Below are 22,938 nucleotides of genomic sequence, written 5' to 3'. Positions count from 1 at the left end.
AGCAGGGTGTATAAGAGCGAGAAGAAGCTGACCCGCCAGGCGAAGAGGGTTCCGCTCGGCACCTGCAGCTCCAACGCCGGGTCGGGCGCTCACTCACCTCAGACGGCGGCGACGCGCCCTTCCGCCTTCCCTCAGGGCGGCCGAGGCGGGGCTGCGCGACGCCATCACCAGGGCGACCGGAGCGCCGCCGCGCGCCAATTCCCGCGCTCTCTGCCGCGGTGCGTGCCGGGAGGAAGCGGCGGGGGCGGGTGGTGTTCCTGCCCGCGGCGCGCGCCATGCAGACCTCGCGGACGTTCGTGAAGCGCACGCGGGCGGGCGCCGTCGTGAAGGTGGTGCGCGAGCACTACCTGCGTGACGACATCCCGTGCGGCGCCGCCGCCTGCCGCCTCTGCCCGTTGCGGCCCGACGCGCCCGCGCCCAGCCTCGAGGCGCGGCCCGGCGGTGCCGCCAGCAGCCTCTGCCCTGCCCCGCACTACCTTCTGCCAGACACCAACGTCCTGCTTCACCAGGTAAGCCGCGGGTCGCGCCTCGGGTCCCGGCACCGCTCTGGGCTTAGTCATGCGCCTCTCTGCTTCAGCCTCGGTTAAATCGTCTGCGTGGGAGGGGTCCCCTCAGGTCTTGGGTCCGGGCATCGCTCCTGGAGAGGTGTGGATAGCGTCAGCAGTGAGTACGCCGCCGGGCTCGGGCCTTGCTGTTGTTAGTGGTGTCCGGAACGGCTTGGCTTTTCTGTCTCTGCATGATACGGAGGAGGCTTTCAGCATCGCCGAATCTGGCCTGATCTTAGGCTGTATTCCGGTTTTGTATTTTGCTGCCTCAACAGTAGGAATAGAGAACTTGTTCCATAGGATCATAGAATTACGGTTGGAAGTAACCTCAAGGATTGTCTGGTCCAACCTCTTTTGGCAATGCATGACCTAGATGGCATGTTGCAGCACTCTGTCCAGTCAAATCTTAAAAGTTTCCAACCATGGGGAATCCACCACTTTCCTGGGGAGATTATTCCAGTGGTTGATCGTTCTCATCGTGAAAAATTTTCTGATGTGTCCCACCAGAATCTTGTCAGAAGTAACGTAGACCCATTACCCTTTTCTATTTTACTTCTGGTAAAAAGGCAGTCTCCATCTTCTTTGTAGCCACCCTTTAAATACTGAACAGTATTTATTTATTCGCTGTTTGTAGCCTGATACAGGTATGGAAAGTTAAGCTAGAATGGTGTATAGACTGAAGCAGCATCAGGATCTTCAGGTGGTTACTGCATTTTCCTGAATACCCATTCCATTTTTCAGACCTGTTGTAGGCTTTGGTTCTTCATACTGTGATGCTGATTTCAGGTAATGAATAGAGGCTGCTGAATCATCCCATGTGCAACCCTGGAAGCATGGGATGAACTTTATTCTGCAGCCCATTCCTAGTTGTGCAAAGGCTTGAGCCTGGGCAGTGCAGGCAGTAAAATTTCAGGCTGGGAGAATTCCCAATCTTGATGATTTTCATTGTTTGGTGTTTTTTTTGGTGTTTTGTTTTTTTTTTTAATTGCTTTGGAATGCATGGAAAGTAGAATAGCCCTGTGCTGACATTGGAGACTGGAAATAATTCATGAATCCTAACATGGATTAGTCTGGAGAGGAGCACAACACTCACATGCTTCAACTGTTGCTCATCCTGAAAGTTGTAAGAATTTTTTTCCCAAAACAGCAAACTGAGGGATGCTTTCAGTCTGTTGCCCACGGACTTCTTGGTGTCTGTTGGCAAAGTTTGTATATGCGTAATGTCGAACACTCTTAAGAATGTGCCACGGTACGCTGCCATGAACTGGAGCAGCAGGATTAGAAAGCCTTGGTAACAGCAGGAAAAGTTTTTACCCAGCAACCGGAGCATGATTGTAACAGTAAGACTTGGCCTGGTAATTGGTCTTGTGCATAGACTAATACTTGATTACTTGCCCTAGGAACATGGCTCTTAATCTGTTAGGTCATTTAAACATCAGATGAAGAGGAGCTTGGTTTGGCATGGATTTCAGTTCTTTTAGCCATGCCTTCTAGAGCCTTACTGCTGTCTTGTGCCATGGCAGGGGGTTTAGGATAGGTGATCTCCAGAGGTCCCTTCCAACCCTGACGATTATGTGATTCTATGATTCTGTCTCATTTTGGAGATGGGTTTGTACAGTTCCTTGCCACAAGCTTAGGAAATGAAGCTCACATCTTTTTCTCCTGATGGGCTGCATGGATGTTATGTGTAGACTTCTCTTTGCATGTCGTGGCTGTCAGGAGTTGGCAGAGAAAAGTGCTGAAAAATTTTAAACACGTTTCCTCAAAAAGATAGGTCTTTGAAAAGGTGAAGAGCAGCTAACAGAATTCCTGGTGAGTTGAATCTGCAGAAATGAAAACTGGAGGGCAACAGTGGGATTGGGTTTGGAGAACTTGAGCCTACACATGTCACAGGCATATTGGTGTTAGCTGTGTAACAGTAACTATTTGATGGTTTGCATTGTTCACAAAGACATACGCCAGAAAGCCTTTAAACTATGTTGGATTACAATCAAATTGCATAAAACTGTATTTGGTTTACAAAGGTAATAGTTTACAAGAACCCATCCTATGTAAACTAAATTTCTAGTGTACATGTGGCCTTAGATTTGATTGGAGTACTGCACATGTTGAGGCTGAATTTGGTGAAAATCAGAATAAGTCATGCTCTTCATTCCAGCAAAATTCAGGTTACAAAGAGGCTGGAAAATCATATTTGAACTGTTTAAGTCCTGTTATTGGATAGAATTAAACAACAATTTTTATTCATTTCCATTTTGTTCCTCAGATTGATATACTTGAAGATCCTGTTATTAAGAATGTCATTGTGCTACAGACAGTCTTACAAGAAGTCAGGAATCGGAGTATACCAGTATACAAGCGAATTAGGGACGTGATTCAAACCCCTGAAAAACATTTCTATTCTTTCACCAATGAACATCATAGGTAAGGTGTGGAATAGGATGTAACAATTGCGCTGCTAGCCGGTGAAAGAAACTGGGAAACAGAACTGCAACATTTGAACTAGGTAAAAAAATTAGGCTGGGGTGCATAGAACTGTATACTTGTAAGGAATCCAATTGGGAAATAGTTACGTGTTCCAGGAACATGGTCTGTAATTAATATAAGCTTATATATATATTATGAAAAGGTGTTCAGAATGATGAGTGAGATTTACAGACAAAACTTGCCCTGAGATATAGAATACTGATTTTCCATTTTAGTGTCCTTTTTAAAAATATTCCAATTTTTTCTTAAAAATATTCCTTTTTAAAAACATTCCAATTCCTTTTTAAAAATATTCCAATATTTTCTTAATAAGCTCAGTCTGTAGCAGAATTAAAAAAAAAAAAAAAAGTTGGTTAGTTAGTGACAGAAAGCTCTAAGAAATAAACATGCAATTAATTTGCCTTTTTTTGCCCTCACAAGCAGTTTCCAATATGCAGTATCATAGTTCTAGGAATCTTGAATCCATAGTTATAGCATCTTGAATGCAGTTCTCTTCAGTTGTCAGTTGCGAAGGTTGAGTTAGAAATTAGCTCCTCTTTCCTATTTTTCTTTACCTGTGTGTCTCCTGACCTTCAGTGGCCAGAGTATTACACATACAAAAACCGGTACAGCAGAGATTCTTTTGGCCTCACAGTCTTGCTTGTCTGAAAAATTTTTGTAAGTATGGATAGATTTTAAGATTTATTTTGTTTCATTTATGTATTTATTTATGTCTATGTGTTCATGTATTTAGAGAAACATACATAGAGCAGAAGAAAGGAGAAACTTCTAATGACCGCAATGACAGAGCCATTCGGGTAGCGGTAAAATGGTACAGTGAGCACTTGAAGAAAATAGAGGATGAGGAGAAGACTCAAGTTATCTTTTTAACAAATGACAGAATTAATAAGGAGAAAGCTCTAGAGGAAGGGATAACTGCTTATACATGTAAGTAAAGTGACATGTATGTTTTAATTTATTGCTCAGATAAACAATCTCAGCAGTCTCTTCATACCTAAATCTGGTGCACCTCTTGCATAAATTTTATGTGTGTGCTTTTGTAGGTGAGGAATATATAAAAAGCTTGGTAGCTAATCCTGAGCTTGTAGATCGTCTTGCTTGTGTATCTGATGAAGGGGTATGTTTTTATTTTCTTTTTATAAGATAAATTAAGCACAAATGGTTTGCAGTATGTTATTGGACGCTCTATGTCAGGCTACTAGCATCAGTTTAGAATATGAGGACTCTGGACTTAGTACCAATTTGACAATACAACCTTTTGACAACTGAAAAGAAAGGGAGATACATTGTAGCAGTTTTTACTGCTGCTTATGTGCCTATTAGTAATTGCTTAGTTATTTGTAAAATGCTACTTGCTTTAGGTAACTGATATAAAGATGAGTATAATAATGGTTAAAGAAAGTGTATAAATATTAAAAAATGGAAACAAAATGAAAAATGGGTATTGCAAACCATTTCAACCTCTGCTTTTTATCTGTTATTTGAAAGTTGATATTAACTTACTGATAAATTTCTATCAAAAGTTCTGATTTTTGTGGTCATGCAAGTTGTCATAAGTGTAGGCTGCAGCTCAGACATGAGCTACATCCTCTTTTATTTCCTTGTGCTTTGTGTTTATCACATGAGACTGATATAGCTAAAAACTAACACCAAAAAATGGGAAGGTTAATTTTGTCAGAGGTAGTCCTGTCAGAATAGGGTGGGACAGGCAAGAATGGAAAGAAAGTGGAGGGCTCAGTTGATCTGCTCAGCAGTTCATTGTCTGACACCTCTTAAAGTTTTAGTCATAGTAATATTTTTTCATAATGTTAATATATAGTTTATATTATACGCTTGTACTGTGTGCCATACTCTTTACCACGTAATGCTAGTATATGCAAGTCAGCATGAAAGCGTGTGTCACTTGGGCAGTATTTTTTTCAGTAACTGCAGGCAAACAGGAGAAGAAGAGGAGGCATTCCTGTAATTGCCATGTTTCTGTGTTCTTTATGCTTTTTATACTTAACTAGAAAAATTACTGCTTAATAGTTGTTTTTTATTACTGTCTATATTCATATCGAACATAGTAATTATTTTAGAGTTTGTTAGCTTGAGTGTCACATTCTTGAGTTAGTTTAAGAATAATCATGAGTACAAAAGACTGAAAATTTCTTCTTGTTTTTTGTTGCTACTTTGTTTTGTTTCATTTTGTTTGTGTTTTTTTTATTTGGCTTTTTTTAAGAAAGAAATAGAAAGTGGAAAAATAATTTTCCCAGAACATATTCCTCTTAGCAAATTGCAGCAAGGGATAAAATCTGGTAATTACCTCCAAGGAACTTACAGGGCAAGCAGAGATAATTATCTTGAAGCTACTGTTTGGGTTCATGGAGATGCTGAAGAAAAAGAGGTAAGTTTTTTATTTTACCTTCATGCTGTGAACTTTTAATTAGCCTCAGTAATGACTTAAAACGCAGTTGTTTCATAGTGACATATATTAAAATGAGCATTGTAGTAATTTTTCCTTTTCTGATTTTTTTGTGACTTTTTTCTGATGTTTTACTCTATGGCTATAGGCTACTGAAATGCTGACTGTGCTGTTAATACTTTTTCAGCTGACTAATGATTTCTTTTTTTATTAGTTTGAAATACATGATAAAAGACAGAGATAAGTTTGCAGGAGGATTTTCAGAGAAACTGATAAGCCATTGTGAGGCTGTCCTGCTTTATTTCCCCTAATATTTTCATACCTGGTGATGAGTAGACAGATTCTTTCCCTCCAGACAGTTAACCCACCTGTCTACCTACTGTTGGTACAGCTGTCCTGCTTCAAGCAGCAGTGCTTACCTCCTCTCTCCCTGTTTGTGGTGGCAGCTGGAGATGCTTCCCTGGCTCCCCATTTCTTTTATTCCTGTTTTCCAGTAGTATATGGAGTTCCCTAGCTTGCAAAGGTAGGAGGATTGTATGATTATAAACAAAACATCTGTGGAAAGCACATTATTTTTGTGGAGGCAGTTGGAATCCTGAAATGGTATCATAAGTACTGAAAGAAACCAAGGTAGAGGAAAAAAAATGTGTCACAAACATACCTTAAAATGTTCTTTAGAATGCACAGCCTGTTACACATGTATACTCTTCTGGTATACTGCTTTGATATGGGTCTTCTGTTGCTGTCATTGTGAATATTTACATTTTCATTTTGTTTTCTAAAAAAAAAAATCCAGATAGTTATACAAGGATTGAAACATTTAAATCGAGCAGTTCATGAAGATATTGTAGCTGTGGAGCTGTTGCCAAAAAGTGAATGGGTGGCACTGTCCTCAGTGGTCTTGCAAGATGATGGCCAAGATGAAGATGACATTGAAACTGAGGAGGAGAAAGAAAACATTGTATGCAGTAAATAACTTTTCACTTCACTCTTATGTTAAGAGAGAGATTAAATCTGCATTACCCTGACAGTGCTAGGCTTCAGATTTACACATCCTTTTTATACTATTGTGAATACATAAACTATGAAACTTAATTGTAGTCGTAAAGTTGCATTAATTATATGATTATGTCTAAAATTGATACTTCCTAATTAATCCCAATCAGAAATTGCCGTGTTACTTAGTTAAGCTTTAATAACTCCAAAAGTTCCTGGGTGGTAGTCAGGTAATACAAAGCTATATACTGATGTGCACATTAGGATTTGCTAGAATAGGAGCAGGTGTTGTCTCATGATAATGGTCAGCTTTTACCGGTAGTGCATACATTTGGAACCAGTTGTGAAATCCTTAGCTTCTTGCAGTAATCCCTCTCAATATGCATGCAGTGCATATACATGTATACCTTGTCCAACAAATACTTCTATTTATTTAAAAACATGATCTTCCTGCAGGTAATGTTTTTTAATTACTTGGTTTAGATTTACTGGAGAATATTCAAACAATGTAAGAGGGTTCCTGAAAATTAAAGTAATTTTTTTTTTTTTTTAAGGAATATTGAGATAGTTGTGGAGTAAACAGAGACAGTGGGACAAGATAGCATTTCTTCACCTTTTTTCTGCTGTTCCTTGATTTTCTGCAATGATGTCCATTAAAAAAACCCCACAACTACAACAGTGTAGTCAGGTCACATACTAAAAACACTAAAAGACATGCAGAGCACAGGGAAGCGTATTTCTGCTTATGAAGTCATAATAGAATTTACAGCATTATAGTGACACATAAGATGTTACCACCAAGGTTTGAGATACGTGCTATAGCCAAGCATGTTAACATGAGTTCAAAGATTTTTGTGTTTTTAACCCTTGTGTGTTCTACCAGCTGAAGACTTCTGTTAGCAAGGACATGCTGAGACCCACAGGAAAAGTAGTGGGCATTATAAAACGAAACTGGCGACCGCTTTGTGGCATGCTTTCCAAGTCAGAGATCAAAGAGGTAAAGAAACAATCCAGTTACTGTAAGCGCAGATGTTTGGGGTTTTGTTATTTTTCTCTCTAATTGAAAATTAATTGCTCCCTTTTCTGGCTGTTAATAGGCAAGGCGCCATTTGTTCACACCAGCTGATCGCAGAATTCCTCGCATTCGAATAGAAACAAGACAAGCAGATAAATTGCAAGGACAAAGAATAATTGTTGCTATTGACGGCTGGCCCAGGAATTCCAGGTATCCTAATGTAAGTTTAAGCTTTTTCTTATGAACTTTTTTCTATTCTTTCTATGTGTTATTAGGTAAAGTGTTTATTATCTGCAGTGCTGAGTAACTTCAAAAAGTGTCGATGTGAATTTTGAGTGCCATTTGATGGTGCCAACTAAGGAAGTCCCTAAATTATTTAGTTCATTCTTACCCCCAGAAAAAGATACAGATTTATCATACTCAGAAAGCTCACTCCGCCAGTTCTGCAGTGAACTTACATGTGCTAACTAAGGTGCTTTATTTAGACTAACCAGGGACCACCTTGTTTTAGTCTGGGTTCCTAGAAATGTGAACCTTTTGCTGTGACTTTGCTCATTCACAGACTGATCACTGTCTTGGCAAGTAGTTTTAAACACCTTGGCCAAATTCAGCCAAATTGACAGTGGGGCTGAGTTACAGGTAATGAAGTTCTTGAAAGATCTTTGGAAATAAATAGGAAGCTATAAGGGAAAATGAGGACTAGCTTTAGTTTGCATTGAAAACAAAGTAGGTTTTAAAGAGGCTTCCATTGGCTTGCATAGGAATGCATAGCTTGTAATGAATGAGAGCACAGGTGTTGCAAACAAGTTTAGAAAAACGAAGGAAACTTGGAATATATTGAACGACTGCTAAGGCGAAGACAGCATTGCTGTAGAGGATGAGATGTGAGAGATGAGAGGAATGAAGTAGTGCTGATACGGTATTAGGGAGTGGGCACAACACAAACCTGTAGAGAAATTAGACCTCACTAGTTTTGCTGCTTATGCAGCGATGTTTATTCTTAACTGCAAAACTGAATTGCCATGTTTACAATTTTGCAGTCTTAATTGTGGAGAATTTTATTGCCATTCAAGGAAAAGAGGGAGATGTACACATTTCAGACTTACTGAATCAATTAAATGTTTGAAATTAAATCTCTCTGTTAAAGCTGAGACAGCTAGCTGAAGAAAGATTATTCATACTGTTAGCTTAATATACTAATAACCTGTGGAATAATGGTCTCAAAATACTTCTGAGTTAACAGTGTTGCTTGATGTGCATGTATATTTGTATGTGTGCATATTGTTTCTCAGGGTCATTTTGTAAAGAACTTGGGAAGTGCTGGAGATAAAGAAACCGAGACAGAAGTTCTTCTGCTTGAACATGATGTCCCTCATCAGCCTTTTTCCCAGGCTGTCCTTAGTTGCCTACCAAAAATGCCATGGAGCATTACAGAACAGGTAATAATTTTTAAATTATTGTAATAATACCTATGTCTTCTACTTCAGATCAAGTTGTGATGCTCTTGAATAACCTAGTGCATCAGAAATAGAGGAGAAATGTCCAGAACCATTTTATCTCGGTGTAAATTTTCAGTTGGATTTCCTATGGAGACAAAGCCTCTGCAAATTTTGGAGGTGTGGCTAAAATTATTTGTTATGGACAGACAAAAAATTTTAAGATAAAAAGCATGTTACAGGTGTCATTAAAAATAAAACTAGCCTTAAAAAGCTAGAATTGAGAGCAGTCACATTCGAAACAAATTGTCCAGCTGGACATCAGTCAAAATGTCACTTAAATCTGGATTCCTGGTCGCAATCATGAGAAGATTGAGGTTGTGTTCTGTTTGTCTTCCTGTTTGCTGTAAAATGAACAAATACAAATATTTGATCATTTTTTGACTTATTTTCTATCACTGTAGTTCCTGCACATCTGTTTTGATCTTAAAAATAAATACTACTGCAAATCTTGTCCTAAAACAAACAAACAAACAAAAGCACTCTGAAAATATTTGGTTGGTTTGGAAAATCTTACGTGAACTGCCTTTCCCAAGGGATCATTTTTACTTTGATACAGAAAATGTTCTTGAAAACAATTTAATTTTTTTTTTATTTTTAATTTCAGGATATGAAATACAGGGAGGACTTAAGGCATCTGTGTATTTGTAGTGTTGATCCTCCTGGCTGTACAGATATTGATGATGCATTACATTGTAGAGAAATAGAAAACGGAAATATAGAGGTATTGTCTCTCTGTTATTATCTGGTCATCTATTTGCATTTTCCTTTATTTTACAAACAGTGCAGTAGTGGTAATAGTAAATGACATGAGCAAAGCTCAAGATCTGTTGTAAAAGAGATGAATAGTGTTTGCACAACTGCAAGATGGCAATAAAGAAAGGGAACTGATTTGCATTGCATCAGTGTCAGAAGTGGGAATTTTCTAAATTCACCCTGCTTTCCGCTCATTTGGCATGGGAAATGAACACAAGACTTACTGGCTGCCTTAGCTAAGTATAAACATGGATATCTACAGCTAGAATAAGTATCAGTGGAAAAAGTGAAGCTACTGTTTTAATGCCTAAGGAATTACTATTTTATTAAAAAAAAAGGGGGGGGGGGCATTAAAAAGCTACAGGCTTAACACCAGCACTCTACCCCCTTATATCTGATTTAGTCAGGTTTTCTTCCTTATAAATTCATCTGTAGCTGTACAAGCTGAGTGTGCAAAAATGGAAGTTCTATCAAACAGAAAACCAAAAACACGTTTTCAGTGAGCCTTTGAGAAAAGGACGGAGGTTATCTGAGCCCCCAGGCAGGAAGGGTTGCATTGGAAATGAATATAACTTTCCACTAAATGTATGGACACTCTTATTTTGTGTAATTGCTGCAACTATTTATTTTTTTAATACCAGTATGATAGATTTTAACTATTCCTGTTACTGGATATAGGAGCTGCTGAAGGGAATTGGCAGTGGGTAAATTGGGTTGTAAATAAAAACTTGAGGGTGCCTTTCATGATAAGACCTATAATTTCTATGATGCTGTTTTTTAGGTTGGTGTACATATTGCAGATGTCAGCCATTTCATTCGTCCAGGAAATGCTTTGGATGAGGAGTCAGTAAAAAGAGGAACAACAGTATATCTGTGTGAAAAAGTAATGGTTTTCTGTAGCTTTTTGTTCAACTAAGCAGTTAGGTTTTCATTGCCTTCCTCCTGTAATTCTTGGGAATATTCTCTAAACTAAATAAAAAAAAAGAAAAAGTAGGCTCCTTTGGGCTGCATGTAATTTGCCTAAGACTGTCATAATGAAGGTGCTTTCTGTCATTTGGCTTGCAGAGCAAGAAGGATGAACTGGACTTCTGTTGTAATACCAGTCTGAAACTGAAGAAGTGGCCTGGTTTGGCTTTTCAGTTGTTTTTTCTTGTGATAGCTACATCTTCATTATATATATGTTTGTTATGATTTGTATTCATTACAACTGTAGTCCTGTTCATTTTAACTTCTTACAGACCACAGTTTTTTTTCAGAAGTAACTGTTACTAAAAAGCTGATAATAAAAATGGATCTTGGAATAAATTTCTACTAAGTAGCTCACTTTTCTCTTGGAAATCTGAGCTTTATTAGCAAAAAAAAAAAGAAAAAGTTATTATTTCCAAGCATTTAGTACAGTAAAAAGTGGGAAATTAAAATACATATTTGTACTGAGTCATGATTTTTATTCTTTATTTTGCAGAGGATTGATATGGTTCCAGAGTTACTTAGTTCCAATTTATGCTCCCTGAGATCTGATGAGGACAGGTATATATATATAAATATGAACTGTACTTTGGTCTTGATGAGGAACTCCAGATATTTATATGTGGATTTTAACAGGTTTTTCTCCCTTTTCCCTCTCATAGGCTTGCATTTTCATGTATATGGGAGATGAACCATAAGGCTGAAATTCTAAAAACCAGATTTACAAAAAGTGTTATCAAATCCAAGGTTAGTCACAAATCTTACTATATTTCAAAAGAAGAAGCTTGAGGCCTTTTTACAAAAACTGTGATCAACAGACTAAAGTCTTCTTCTTGCTCTTTATTGATTTTCCTGTATTTTTCTGGTGACCCTTGAGGTCCCTTCCAACCTGGTAATCTATGATTTTGTTAGAATTAGGAAATGATACTTAAACCTTAGAAAGACAAAGTGTTTGATTCTGCCCCCTTCTTTCAAACTTCTATGGCTACAGTGTTTTTTGTGCAGTTACTTTGTTATGGTATTTCATTTAAAAAGTATAAATGTATTGAGATATCTATAGAGATACGGAGGTGTATATGACATGGTTGGTATATACCAGCTACTAATAATTTTCAGTTAAATTCAGTGGATTTTGTAGGTCTTAAATACATTTCTGAAAATTAAACCTCAGATGTATAAAATACGTCTGTATAAAATATATCCATATAAAATACATCTGTGATCAGCATAAAAAACCCACTGTAAATGTAGTATTTCTTGATGTCTTGCGTAGATCTGTCTTGTTTTCACATTATTTGAGAATTGTAACTCGGCACCTAAATGAATGGCAAGCTTTGTATTTGTGTGAACCACCTTTGACAGCAAACTGCAGTTTCTGCCAGACAACTGTGTTTTTCTTTTCATTATTCTATTATGTACCATGTCTCTTGTTTTTTTAAACCTCTTCAAGGCTTCTCTTACATATGCCGAAGCACAGATGAGAATTGATTCAGCAACTATGAACGATGATATTACTACCAGCCTACGTAAACTAAACAAATTAGCAAAAATTATGAAGAAGAGAAGAATTGATAATGGGTAAACCATGCAGTGTTGCTGTTCCTTTTTCCCCTGGTTTCTTTGGTTGGTTTTGTTTTCTGTTTTTCTTGGCTGTTTTTTGCTGTCAAAATAATTTGATAATGGTCCTGTGCGTCCATTTCTTCAACAAATGTCTTTTAAAAGAGCAGTACTTTGCCATTTCAGTTTGCATAAAATTGTCTGTCTTCATTTCCCGAAAAACAGTTAACTTGGGGTGCTTACAAGATCAATCAATATGGATCTCTTACAATCAGTATAAAAAGACAACAATTTTAGGAGCTACTGCTGATGTGAGTCAGCATTATAATTTTGGCTGATTTGAACATGAATTTCCCAGTTTTATTTTTAATTCCTGCTGTATGTTGGGGTTTTCTGGGTTTGGTTTTTTTTTTTTTTTCATTTTTATTTCTGCTGATTTTTAAATTACGTTTTCATGATAAACCCAGATATTGTGTACAGCCTTGCAATTGAGCTGTTGTCTGCTTTACCGCAATTTGCTAATAGCTCTTCCTGTCTTCCAGAGCCTTGATGCTTTCCTCACCAGAAGTTCGTTTCCACATGGACAGTGAAACTCATGATCCTATTGATCTGCAGACTAAGGAGCTAAAGTATGTGTTTTATTTTCCTCAGTTAGTTAATTCAGGGCAGGGGTGGAATTAAAGACATGTTTAAGTAGTAACATTAATAGTGTACAGAGTTCATATAATAGTTCATAATAGTCATAGAATTATAACATTACTTGGGTTGCAAGGGACCTTTAAAGATCATCTAGTACAAAGCCTCCTGCCATGGGCAAGGACACCTTTCACTAGATCAGGTTGCTCAAAGCCTCATCCAGCCTGGCCTTGAACACTGCCAGGGATGGGGCAGCTTCTTGGGGAAGCTGACCCTAGAATTCAAGAAATCCTCTGTATTTTACTGTGCTATGTGTGAACCAAGTTTTGAGCGTATGCTTCACATATGAACCTAAGTCTTTACTACTGACATAATGGAACACTAAGGTCCAAACTTTCTACACCACACTGGCTTCTCTGTGATGCTCTTCTACTGGTATTAACAAAGGAAAATAGAACTTGGAGTTATGGATTACTGAAAACTTAAGAAAAACAGAGCAGTTATTGCACATTATTGCAGAGTGATACAGTCTTACTGAAGAGTTGTAGAAATGGAGCTACTAATTCAGTTTCTGAAGATTGTTACTTACTTTGTCTCAAACTACTGCTTAGTGTCGGTGCTAAAATCTACACTTAGTTATGTAAACTGTCACGCCCGTGGTGTGCAACATGGTGTTTTCAAACTTACATGGACAATATTACAACAGTACACTTAGGAAGAAATCGAAAACTTATCTGTTGACATTTTGAGACAATTTTAAAGAGAGTTTTTCTTAAATATAATTCATAATTTTAGAATGGGTGTTTTTCTTCTGACTCAGTATCTAAACTTAATAAATGTTAACGTTTTTAGTCTTAAAAATGTTTGCCTAATTGTGTAAATGTTTAAAACAACTGGTGAATACTGTATAATACTGTTCAGGATGGTGGAATGTCTCTTAATTAAGCACTCAAGTAAATACATAGCTTAATGCTTTTCTAACAATATAAAATATTTCATGTTGGTAGAGAAACAAATTCCATGGTTGAAGAGTTCATGTTGCTTGCCAATATTTCTGTGGCACAAAAAATTCACAGTGAGTTCCCAGAGTTTGCCTTGCTCCGGAAACATCCTGCTCCTCCTCCATCAAATTATGACATCCTTGTGAAGGCTGCAAAGTCCAAGGCAAGTTTATACCATGCTAATTAAGTGACTTAATTAAAAGAAGCTGCAGGTTTTTATTCTGATTGGCCACTTACCCAAGAATAAGGGTTCAAAAATGGTGTTTTGAAAGTGTATCAGCTGCACTTTGAAATTGCTGGTACTTGTAACAAGATTAAGTGTACTTCTAGATGAAGGGAACTATTTTGTTCTTTTAAAACCCTTCCTTCAGTAAAGAAAGCAAATCACTCTGAAAGGCTTTCCTATTGTAACTCTTGTGAGTTGTATTTCTCCTCTCCAGGCCACATGCGATTTTTGAGCCAGTTTTTGGGTTCGGATCACATACGTTATTGATGTACTTACAAATTGGTCAATCATATCAAACAACATACCTCTCTTAAAGAGTCAGGAGAGAAGAAAATGTATCCCTGTGTGTTTATAGTTTCCATCCTCTCCGTAGATCAGCTAGAGTTTAATTTAGCCTGAAACAAGTCTGATTTAATAACCAAGTCTGAACTGAAAAATTACTTTTCCAGTTTCAGGGGTCTTTTATTTGAGCTAATTATTCTAACTTTCTAGACATTGTGATGTGCAGTCATATTTCCTTTCCCCTCAACTATTCACACACATGCACACCCCTGTGGGTTTTTTAGAATAAGGGAGTTTCTCTCTAGCCTCTATCAGTGCAAGATCAATAGATGAGCCAAAACCCAGCCCATTTCATGTTCCACTGCTGTAAAACTGGAATAGTCATAATAATTTCATTTGTACTCTCAAACTTATTATTAAACTACCGTTTTATTTGGAAAGCTAAATTCCCATGCATAGACAAATGTTCTTTCAGTAAACGAAAGTGGCTTTTCACTATGACGCAACCATCATGATTAATATGCTATACTTTTGTCATACTTTTAAAAATAAATATGTAATTATTTTACCATAATTTGGTCTCTAGATCATGCTTTGTGTTCAGTGGTTTACATAAAGGAGAACATTCAACAGATCATACAATGTGTGATGGGAAATAAAATGCATTCCCTATTTTCTTCTACCTACCTGAATTTTTATCAGTGAACACTGGCAAACAAGGAACAAAATGTCATATAGTTGGTTCTGCAAATTACTTTCCCAAGTATAAATTTTAATAACTGTGGAATAAGTAAAACAAAGTTGATTACTGCTTGGTCAATAAAGGGATGGAAAAGTCAAAGGAAATAAAGAACTTGCTAATATTAACAAAGTATTTCTTAGTTCTGGATGGATTTAATCTCTGAATTGCTAGGCTACTGACTTTTCATATTTTGCATAGAGTACTAGTATTAATGAGGGAAGGACCTGTGCATGTGTGGATTTATCTATCTATATTCATTTATTGGTAATAGTGGCATTCAGTGGGGTTATTTGGCATTATAGCTGCGCCAGCTGCTAAGATTAGCATGGATGTGGCTGTACATTTCTGCTTACACTCTGCTAATATTTGCTAATAATACCTGACCTTTTTTATTTTTTGATTCCCTCCTTCCAGAACTTAGAAATTAAGACAGATTCAGCAAAGGCTTTAGCTGAATCACTGGACAAAGCTGAATCTCCTACATTCCCATATCTAAATACACTGCTGCGAATTTTGACCACTCGCTGCATGATGCAAGCTGTTTATTTCTGCTCCGGAATGGATAATGATTTTCATCACTATGGTTTAGCCTCACCTATTTATACCCACTTTACCTCACCTATTAGAAGGTATTTTAATTTGGGAACCTTTCAGAGAACAAAAATAAGTGATTTATTTGTGAATAAATTCTTTTTTAAATTGTGGTGGTGTGCATTTAAAAGATACAGTTTCTGTTCAGCTTTAAATCTCAGTTGAAACAGCCATGGCTTTAGATGGTGATCAGTATTCATACATGCTCCCAGGTTCACTGCCTGTGACTTCTAAGATCAAAAGAAATCTTTAAGAAAACTCATAATAGAAATACATCCCTAGTGCGTATCTGGCATAAAAACACACTTCAGGATCAGTTAGCATTATGTAAGTCAGCAGAGACTGAGGCAGAGTTTGGTCTGTCATTTTTCAGATGTAAGCTGTGTTTAAATTTTGGGACTGTTATTTTACATATAAAAGCATTGCTGATTTGAAACTTGCATTGTAGTTAAACAGTACACCTTGGAAAATCAGAGGTTTTTTTCTTCTTTTTACCAAGCAGTATTCAAGAAAAATAATTGTCATATTTTTTTTCTCCTCAGGAACATTTCAAGTGAAATCTCTCTTACAGGAGGATTAAAATTCCTGTGCATTTGTGTGGATAATTTATGGAGCTTCTAGGAATCTTAAATTTTAGTTGCTTACAGATGCGTTAAAAGGTTCCTTGTTGAAGGTTTATTAGAAGTTATGTACAAAGATGTTAAAGTGTGATTATGCTTTGCAGATCAATGGTATTGAAACACCATTCTATATTAAATTTGGTTAAGTCATGTACTGTTGAGTACAGACTATTGGTACAAAGAAGCAGCAAAGTACAGGCTCTACTGGTAGAATATAGAGTTTATGTTGGAGAACAGTACAGTTTGTGCTGGCTTTGCAGAATGTATCTTTGGTCAGTGAAAAGAGTGATCTTGCATTAATATAGGGAGTTATCAGCACACCATCATTATTGCAAAAATGTTTTGATCTAGAAGAGTCACAAACCCAAAATTATATTCAGATTATTTTTTTTTTAAGTATGTTTTGATCATTTAATCTCATCTTTGCAGGTATGCTGACATTATAGTACATCGACTTTTGGCAGTGGCAATAGGAGCAGATGATACTTACCCTGAACTTAGAGATAAACATAAAATAGCGGATATGTGTAAAAATCTCAATTACCGACATAAAATGGCTCAATACGCACAAAGAGCATCTGTTGCATTCCATACACAGGTAAGGAGTTTTGATATGTGAGAATTAACTGTGGTGGACCATTTATGTTGATTTTAAAGGCAGAGAGGGAACACTGAGTTGTGCTTTGTAGAGCAAAACTAAGCGAGTAAGAGCAAGAGCTGCTTCTTTGAGGAAAGGCTTCATCATTGTGTTGCTTGTTCTGAAAGATTTAGAGTAATGGCATCTTGTGGATTTTTTTTGTGTTTTATATCAATATGATGGATGCTTAATACTACAGTAATTTTTATGAACAGTTTATGGGATTTCTTTATTCTGCTTTCAATACGTGGTGCATAATAATCACTAAGTATAGATTTGTATTTGAATGTTTTCATTTTTTTTAAGCCAGTATATATGTAATACAGAGAATGTTCTAGCTTTTATTCTTATTCATGTATTTTACTTCTGTTACAGCTGTTCTTCAAAGGCAAAGGAGTAGTGAATGAAGATGCATATATATTATTTGTAAGAAAAAATGCAGTTGTGGTTCTGATTCCCAAGTATGGGCTAGAAGGAACAGTCTTCTTTGAAGAAAAAGGTAAACCAACACCAAGACTGGATTACAACAATGAGGTATGTTAAATGCCTTTATTTTTTTACTTGGTAAGTGAGCAGAATGACTAAAATCTAGTTGGTTTTAGAGGGGTAAGAGAGGCTTTCCTAAACCTCTGAACATTCAGGAGTCATTTATGTTAATTTATATTCACACATAATAATTTCCTACAAAAATATTTATCTGTAAAAAAACATAAGCCATTTTAAACAGTGAGTATTTATACAATATTTGAACTTTCAGGTACCATCACTGACTGTGGAAGACACAACATTATGTGTATTTGATAAAGTTAAGGTGAACATTATGTTAGATGCTTCCAACATCCAACATCAGAAAATTCAGATGGTGTTGGTAGAACCAAAGGTAAGGCACAACATTTGTGATTCACAGAAATCATATTACTCTTCAGTAATGTTAAAAAATCAGTGTATGGTAAAATTGAAGTTTAAACCAGGAGGAAAAAAAAACCACTTAGCAGCAGATTGTTGCAGTTGCTTTGTGTCCACTCTCGAGAAGACACAGGTCTGCTTTCACTGGCTGTTGAAAAGAATAAAGGGCTCTAAATTAAATTTCCCTTCTGGGCCCGTAAGAGTTATTTCCACTGATAGGAAAGATGATGATTTGCTGAAGTAGTATCTTTTGAATTTCATGGTTCTGTAATCAAATCTCCCTTTTAAAAACCTTCCAAAACTCAGTCAGACCATCTTTGCTCCAGTAAATTATGCTGTAACTGCGATGGGCGGCTCAGAAGGAAACTATGTAATTGCTGGCTGTAAATGACAGTCCTTTCTTAAAATGGCCACAATATAAAAATTACCCCTTGATAATGTGGTAAGAACTGCAGTGTCCTAATAACTGTGTCTCTGGTCTTCAGACTTTCCGGTTCTAGCTTCTTAGTACATCTGGGACATGGGTTTTCACCTCGTCTCACACCTCAGGTCTGCTCAGTATTTTGCGTTCCATTGAATACTTCCATTAAGTTACATGTGACTTGGTAAACAGATGGTGCGATAACTGAGTATCCATAATCATGTAGGAAAAAGAAAATCGAAAATAAGCAAGAGGTCCTTGTTTTTGCAGTCAAACATTATCATTTCTCTGTTTTTGCTGAGAAATAACCTGTTTTCAGACGCATTTAAATATACTTATCTTTGAGCTGTCGTATAGGCTTGAGTTCAAGGCAGTCCTCATGATCTCAAAAAGTGGGGGGGTAGAAAATGCAATCTGTAGTAGAAAGAAACCTTGCATCCTGCTGTGCATTCTCGTGCTGAGCTACCTGCTGCTTGTGCTCACCAGTGAGGGTTTGTCCGAGCTGCTGCTGAGGGACGCACTTTGTTCATTGAAAATGGACACATATTAGGGCTGATGAAAGCTGGCTTCCCTTCTACTTGTACTAATTTCTGTGAAGGTCCCTTTTTCTACAACAAACCAAATACTATAATTTTAGCTTTTCCCTTGATACAGGAATGGCTGTAGTAGTTAAGCCAAAATACTTTTTCATCCTGACCATCAGTTACTAGTCCCCCTTCTTTGTAAGGAGCGAATACAGGAGTCAAGTGCATATACAGTGATCATTCCCTTTGTGTCCATTTCAAGCTTCCAGCAATTTGCAGCTTAAATACACAGCTCACCTTGTATGAAAAAGTGCTTGACCTTTCATCTGTTTAAAACCTAATACTATTACTTTATGACATACTGTGTTTCCCATTTACTGTTCCCATGCAACCCAATTCTATATACTTCTTTTAGCTCCTCCTTTACTGGAAACCTTTGCATCTTTGATGTTTCTCATTGCTTTTATGTTGTTATAGTTCTCTTACATGATTTTTTTTGAACTGGGAGCAGCAGCACATACGTGACGTTTGCGAGCACACCACAGAGCCATGCAGGATCACATACGTACAGAGATTAGGTACAGTGTTGTATGGTGTTATGTGGGAACACTTTTCATCTTTCAGTCCTAGTACCAAGACCAGTTTTAAGCACTGAGTTTACACACACCACCAGTTGCTAGCTGACAGTTTTACACTTGCTTTTAGAACTCTTAGATAGACTGTATCTAACCCTGCCATTAAAGGAACGCTTTCCTCTTACCCACTTTGTTCTAAACCTTCATTTTTTTAATTTTTTTTTTTTTTTACTTGTCACAGTTTTCTTGATACTGGTCTTAATTTTCTCGAGTGCTTCAAATACACTTTTATTACCTGCTTTAGGCTTCTGTTATCATCCAGCTAGCTACTGATAGAGATGCAAGGAGGAATTTCCTGCCTCTCACTTAGATTCTTTTATTACTGTTCTCAGTCTTTTTTGCTTGCCTATTTTAATTTTGCATTTATTCTTCATTTGGACAAGATTTTCACTTCTTTAACTGTTCTCTTGAAATCTTATTGATAAATGGCATGTTCTTCCTCCAAGCCTTTTTTAAATTCCATCTCACTCCCAAAAGCATTTTGCCTTTTTGCAACCCCCTTTAATAAAATTTTCATTAAATTCCTTATTGTTGCTCATGTAATGCATTTTAAACTTTGGGATTTTTATCTGTATTACAGGGATGGTTCTGTGGGCAACCTCTTAAGCAGGTCCTCAGGCATAGAGTTGTTTCTCCCTGTTCATGGGTTCCCTGACCAGTTCCCCCAACAAACAGGCCTTTACACCTAGAAACATAGACTCTGTCTAGAGCCTTCTTGCAACACTCACTCATTGAAGGTAATTGATTGTAACTACCTGTTCTCACAGCCTCTCCAATACTCTTTAGCATGTCATAATACTTGCCATTCTAACTAGCTGACCAAAACCATAACCTTTGGCTTATGGTGGTGGGTTTAATGCATAGGTGTCTGTGACATGCTTATACAATTAAATGACTATTCCTTCTACTGGTATATGCTGTTGTCACTTCCATGTGATTTATAACCTGGCATTGAAGTCCTAGTGATTGGCTTCCTTGCATCAAGCTTCTGAAATACCTGTTACCTTCTCTCGTCGGACATTAGTTTGCCCAGAGACCTAAGTGTAGAGGAGAATGCATGTGTATAGTCTTGGTCCAGCTGTCTTAGAGACATTACTTAAATGAACTCCATCACAGCTTGCTTTGCTCTCCTCTCTTTAAATACTTGTCCTGGGTTCAGCAGTAACAGTCATTTTTCTCCTTCTTAGTAGCTGGTGCAGTGCTGTGTTTTTGACTTTCAGACTGGGAACAGTGCTGATAACACTGATGGTTTTAGTTGGTGCTCAGTAATGTTTATGCTGACCAGGGACTTTCTCAGTCTCATGTCAGGGAGGAGGGGAAGCCGGGAGGAAGCAGAGACAGGACACCTGACCCAAACTAACCAAAGAGGTATTCCATACCACAGCACGTCATGCCCACTATATAAACTGGGGGCAGTAATCCGGAAGGGCTAGATCGCTGCTCAGTTGGGCTGGGTATTGGTTGGCAGGTGGTGAGCAGTTGTATTCTCTTCCCTTGTTATTTCCCATATTATTATTGGTGGTAGCAGTAGTGGTTTGTGTTATACCTTAGTTACTGGACTGTTCTTAGCTCATGGGAGTTACATTCTTTGGATTCTGCTCCCCATCCCTCTGGGAGCAGTGGGAGGAAGGTGGGGAGTGAGTGAGCAGCTGTGTGGTTCTGGGTTACTGGCTGGGCTTAAATACCACAGTACCACATGTGTCCATACTCTCAAAGACACCACAGTGTGCTTCCTGGTGACTTCTTCAAATACAAGTAATTCTGTCCTGAGCCTGACAGGAACAGCACTGCAGGAAACGCTGCAATCGTGACTTTTAAAAGCAAAATGGAAATTGTGAGGTTAAGGTCCCTTCTCACCTCTCACTCATCCCCCTGCCACTATGGGCAGCAGAGGTGGCACTGCTGCCCTTTGCGTGAGCTCTTCTCAGCTTTTCCTGCTGCAAGTGTTATATGATGGTACAGCCTCCTTTAGGGGATTAACAACAGAGTTTTCTGATGTTGATACAGTGATTGTAAAAGGTCTGTATAAGTGAACTCCAGTTTCATCATGAAGGTACAAGTTAAAAGTGTTCTGACTTCCACTGCTCTTCTTACTGTAGATACAAGGAAATGATGTGCCTGCAAATCTATCTGCAGAGACAAGCAGCAACAATGAACCAGAGAAGAAGAAAAGGAAGCTACAAAAATAGCTCGATACTGAAGTTAATAGGAAGTCACACATGAATTCTTTGTATTTACATATTTTTTTCCCTATGGACAAAATGCTAGAAACAGATTATGTTTACTTTTAAATACACCTTTTAATGATTTGTAAAACTGGCTTTTTTAAAAAATAACTTTTTAATGAATATGTATGCAGCAGTAGTTTTAAAACCATCTATGTTTTAATGTATGGCTATAGTTTTGTCTTGTGGGTGAAAATAAATGCTTCTGTGAAGTGAAGGAATAGTTGTATTTTATAACAGCCTTAAGGCCATGCAAGAGCCTGACTAAAGTCAGTTTTTTCAATCTGCTAACAGAACTTACTCTTGAATAATAAAGGCCATACATAGCCCCATACTGGCAAGTTAACAATTGTTAGTTATAATTCTCATTTTGTACCTTGAACCATGTGGTTACAGGCAAGCCACATCTCCTGCCTATGTAGTCATAAAGCATGTTTTACATGGTGTGAGGACTGATGTAGGTTGAGTGTGTGTGCTCCTGAGCGCAGTGCTGAACTTCCACCACAGGGACCCCAAGGTAGTTGTTACTGAGTTCTGCATGTTTGTTTCAATGAAACTGTCCTCCAAAGCACCTGGGACAAGAGTAGTTTTCATTGACTGGTTCTGCTGCTGCCAGCTCCAAGCTCTCAAAGGCAAGAGACTGCAGTCCCACATACTGCAGGTGTTCCTCAGCCATCTTCAGAGAGTTACAGCTCACAAACTTCTATACTAGTCACTTGGTACTTTCCTTGGTAAGGATCAGGTCACAGTTGATCAATATGTGGTTGTCACCTAGCCGTAGTTACTCAACTTCCCGAGTGCTGTCATTGTTAAAGGGCTGAATCAGGTTTATGAAGTGTGTATTTACAGAAGGCACCAAAAGGAGACAGCTGACTCAAACAGAAACCACAACACTGTCCCCCCAATGAGATGTTTGAATCCTAATCCAATTCCCATGGACAGAGACACCTTCTACTGGACCAGGTTGCTCAAAGTCCCATCCAACCTGGCCTCGAATACTGCCAGGGGTGCGTTCGCAACTCAGTTCCATTGTCTCGCCAAACCCAGCACTAAAGCACTGCTTCCCAGTACTAGTCTAACTCTACACTCCTATCAGCACTACTCTAGAAAGCTTCAGACACTTGGAAAACAAAACTCGGTTTCAAGACAGATGTGCAGAGCACAGGCTCTCTGATACCATGTGCTACAATAACTGAAACCAGTTTTTACCTGTGTACATGAGAGCAGTTCACTGAGCTCCTTCCCTGACCTCCTACTTCTGCTCCAACAC

The 22,938-nt window shown here is 38.0% G+C and overlaps 2 protein-coding genes across 3 annotated transcripts in view; one reads left to right on the top strand and one right to left on the bottom strand.

Moving 5' to 3' along the window:
* PIBF1 (progesterone immunomodulatory binding factor 1) overlaps positions 1–277 on the bottom strand; it is a 126,003-nt gene extending 125,726 nt beyond the window's left edge. Inside the window, exon 1 of one of the 2 annotated variants that reach the window (XM_057424065.1) lies at positions 98–277. In XM_057424065.1, the coding sequence (XP_057280048.1) occupies positions 98–277 (180 nt within the window). The remainder of the gene's footprint in view (positions 1–97) is intronic. The other variant, XM_057424064.1, reaches the window with a different exon arrangement.
* On the top strand, positions 276–21,667 carry DIS3 (DIS3 homolog, exosome endoribonuclease and 3'-5' exoribonuclease). Its single transcript, XM_057424071.1, has 21 exons — positions 276–509; positions 2,812–2,969; positions 3,766–3,959; positions 4,076–4,149; positions 5,254–5,422; positions 6,237–6,397; positions 7,316–7,429; positions 7,530–7,667; positions 8,740–8,886; positions 9,551–9,667; positions 10,481–10,582; positions 11,162–11,226; positions 11,328–11,412; positions 12,116–12,243; positions 12,765–12,851; positions 13,866–14,022; positions 15,524–15,738; positions 16,750–16,918; positions 17,333–17,491; positions 17,715–17,837; positions 21,543–21,667. The coding sequence occupies exons 1-21, from the start codon at positions 276–278 to the stop codon at positions 21,630–21,632; spliced, it is 2,886 nt and encodes a 961-aa protein (XP_057280054.1). The 3' UTR covers positions 21,633–21,667.
* Positions 21,668–22,938: the final 1,271 nt, after the last annotated feature.

This window comes from Pezoporus wallicus, unplaced genomic scaffold (assembly GCF_028554395.1).
Source record: "Pezoporus wallicus isolate ANWC-B61680 ecotype Strahan unplaced genomic scaffold, APGP_CSIRO_Pwel_v1 contig_16, whole genome shotgun sequence".
Taxonomy (NCBI): Eukaryota; Metazoa; Chordata; class Aves; order Psittaciformes; family Psittacidae; genus Pezoporus; species Pezoporus wallicus.
Note: the sequence above shows the minus strand (reverse complement) of the source record. Positions and strands in the feature narration are given on the sequence as shown.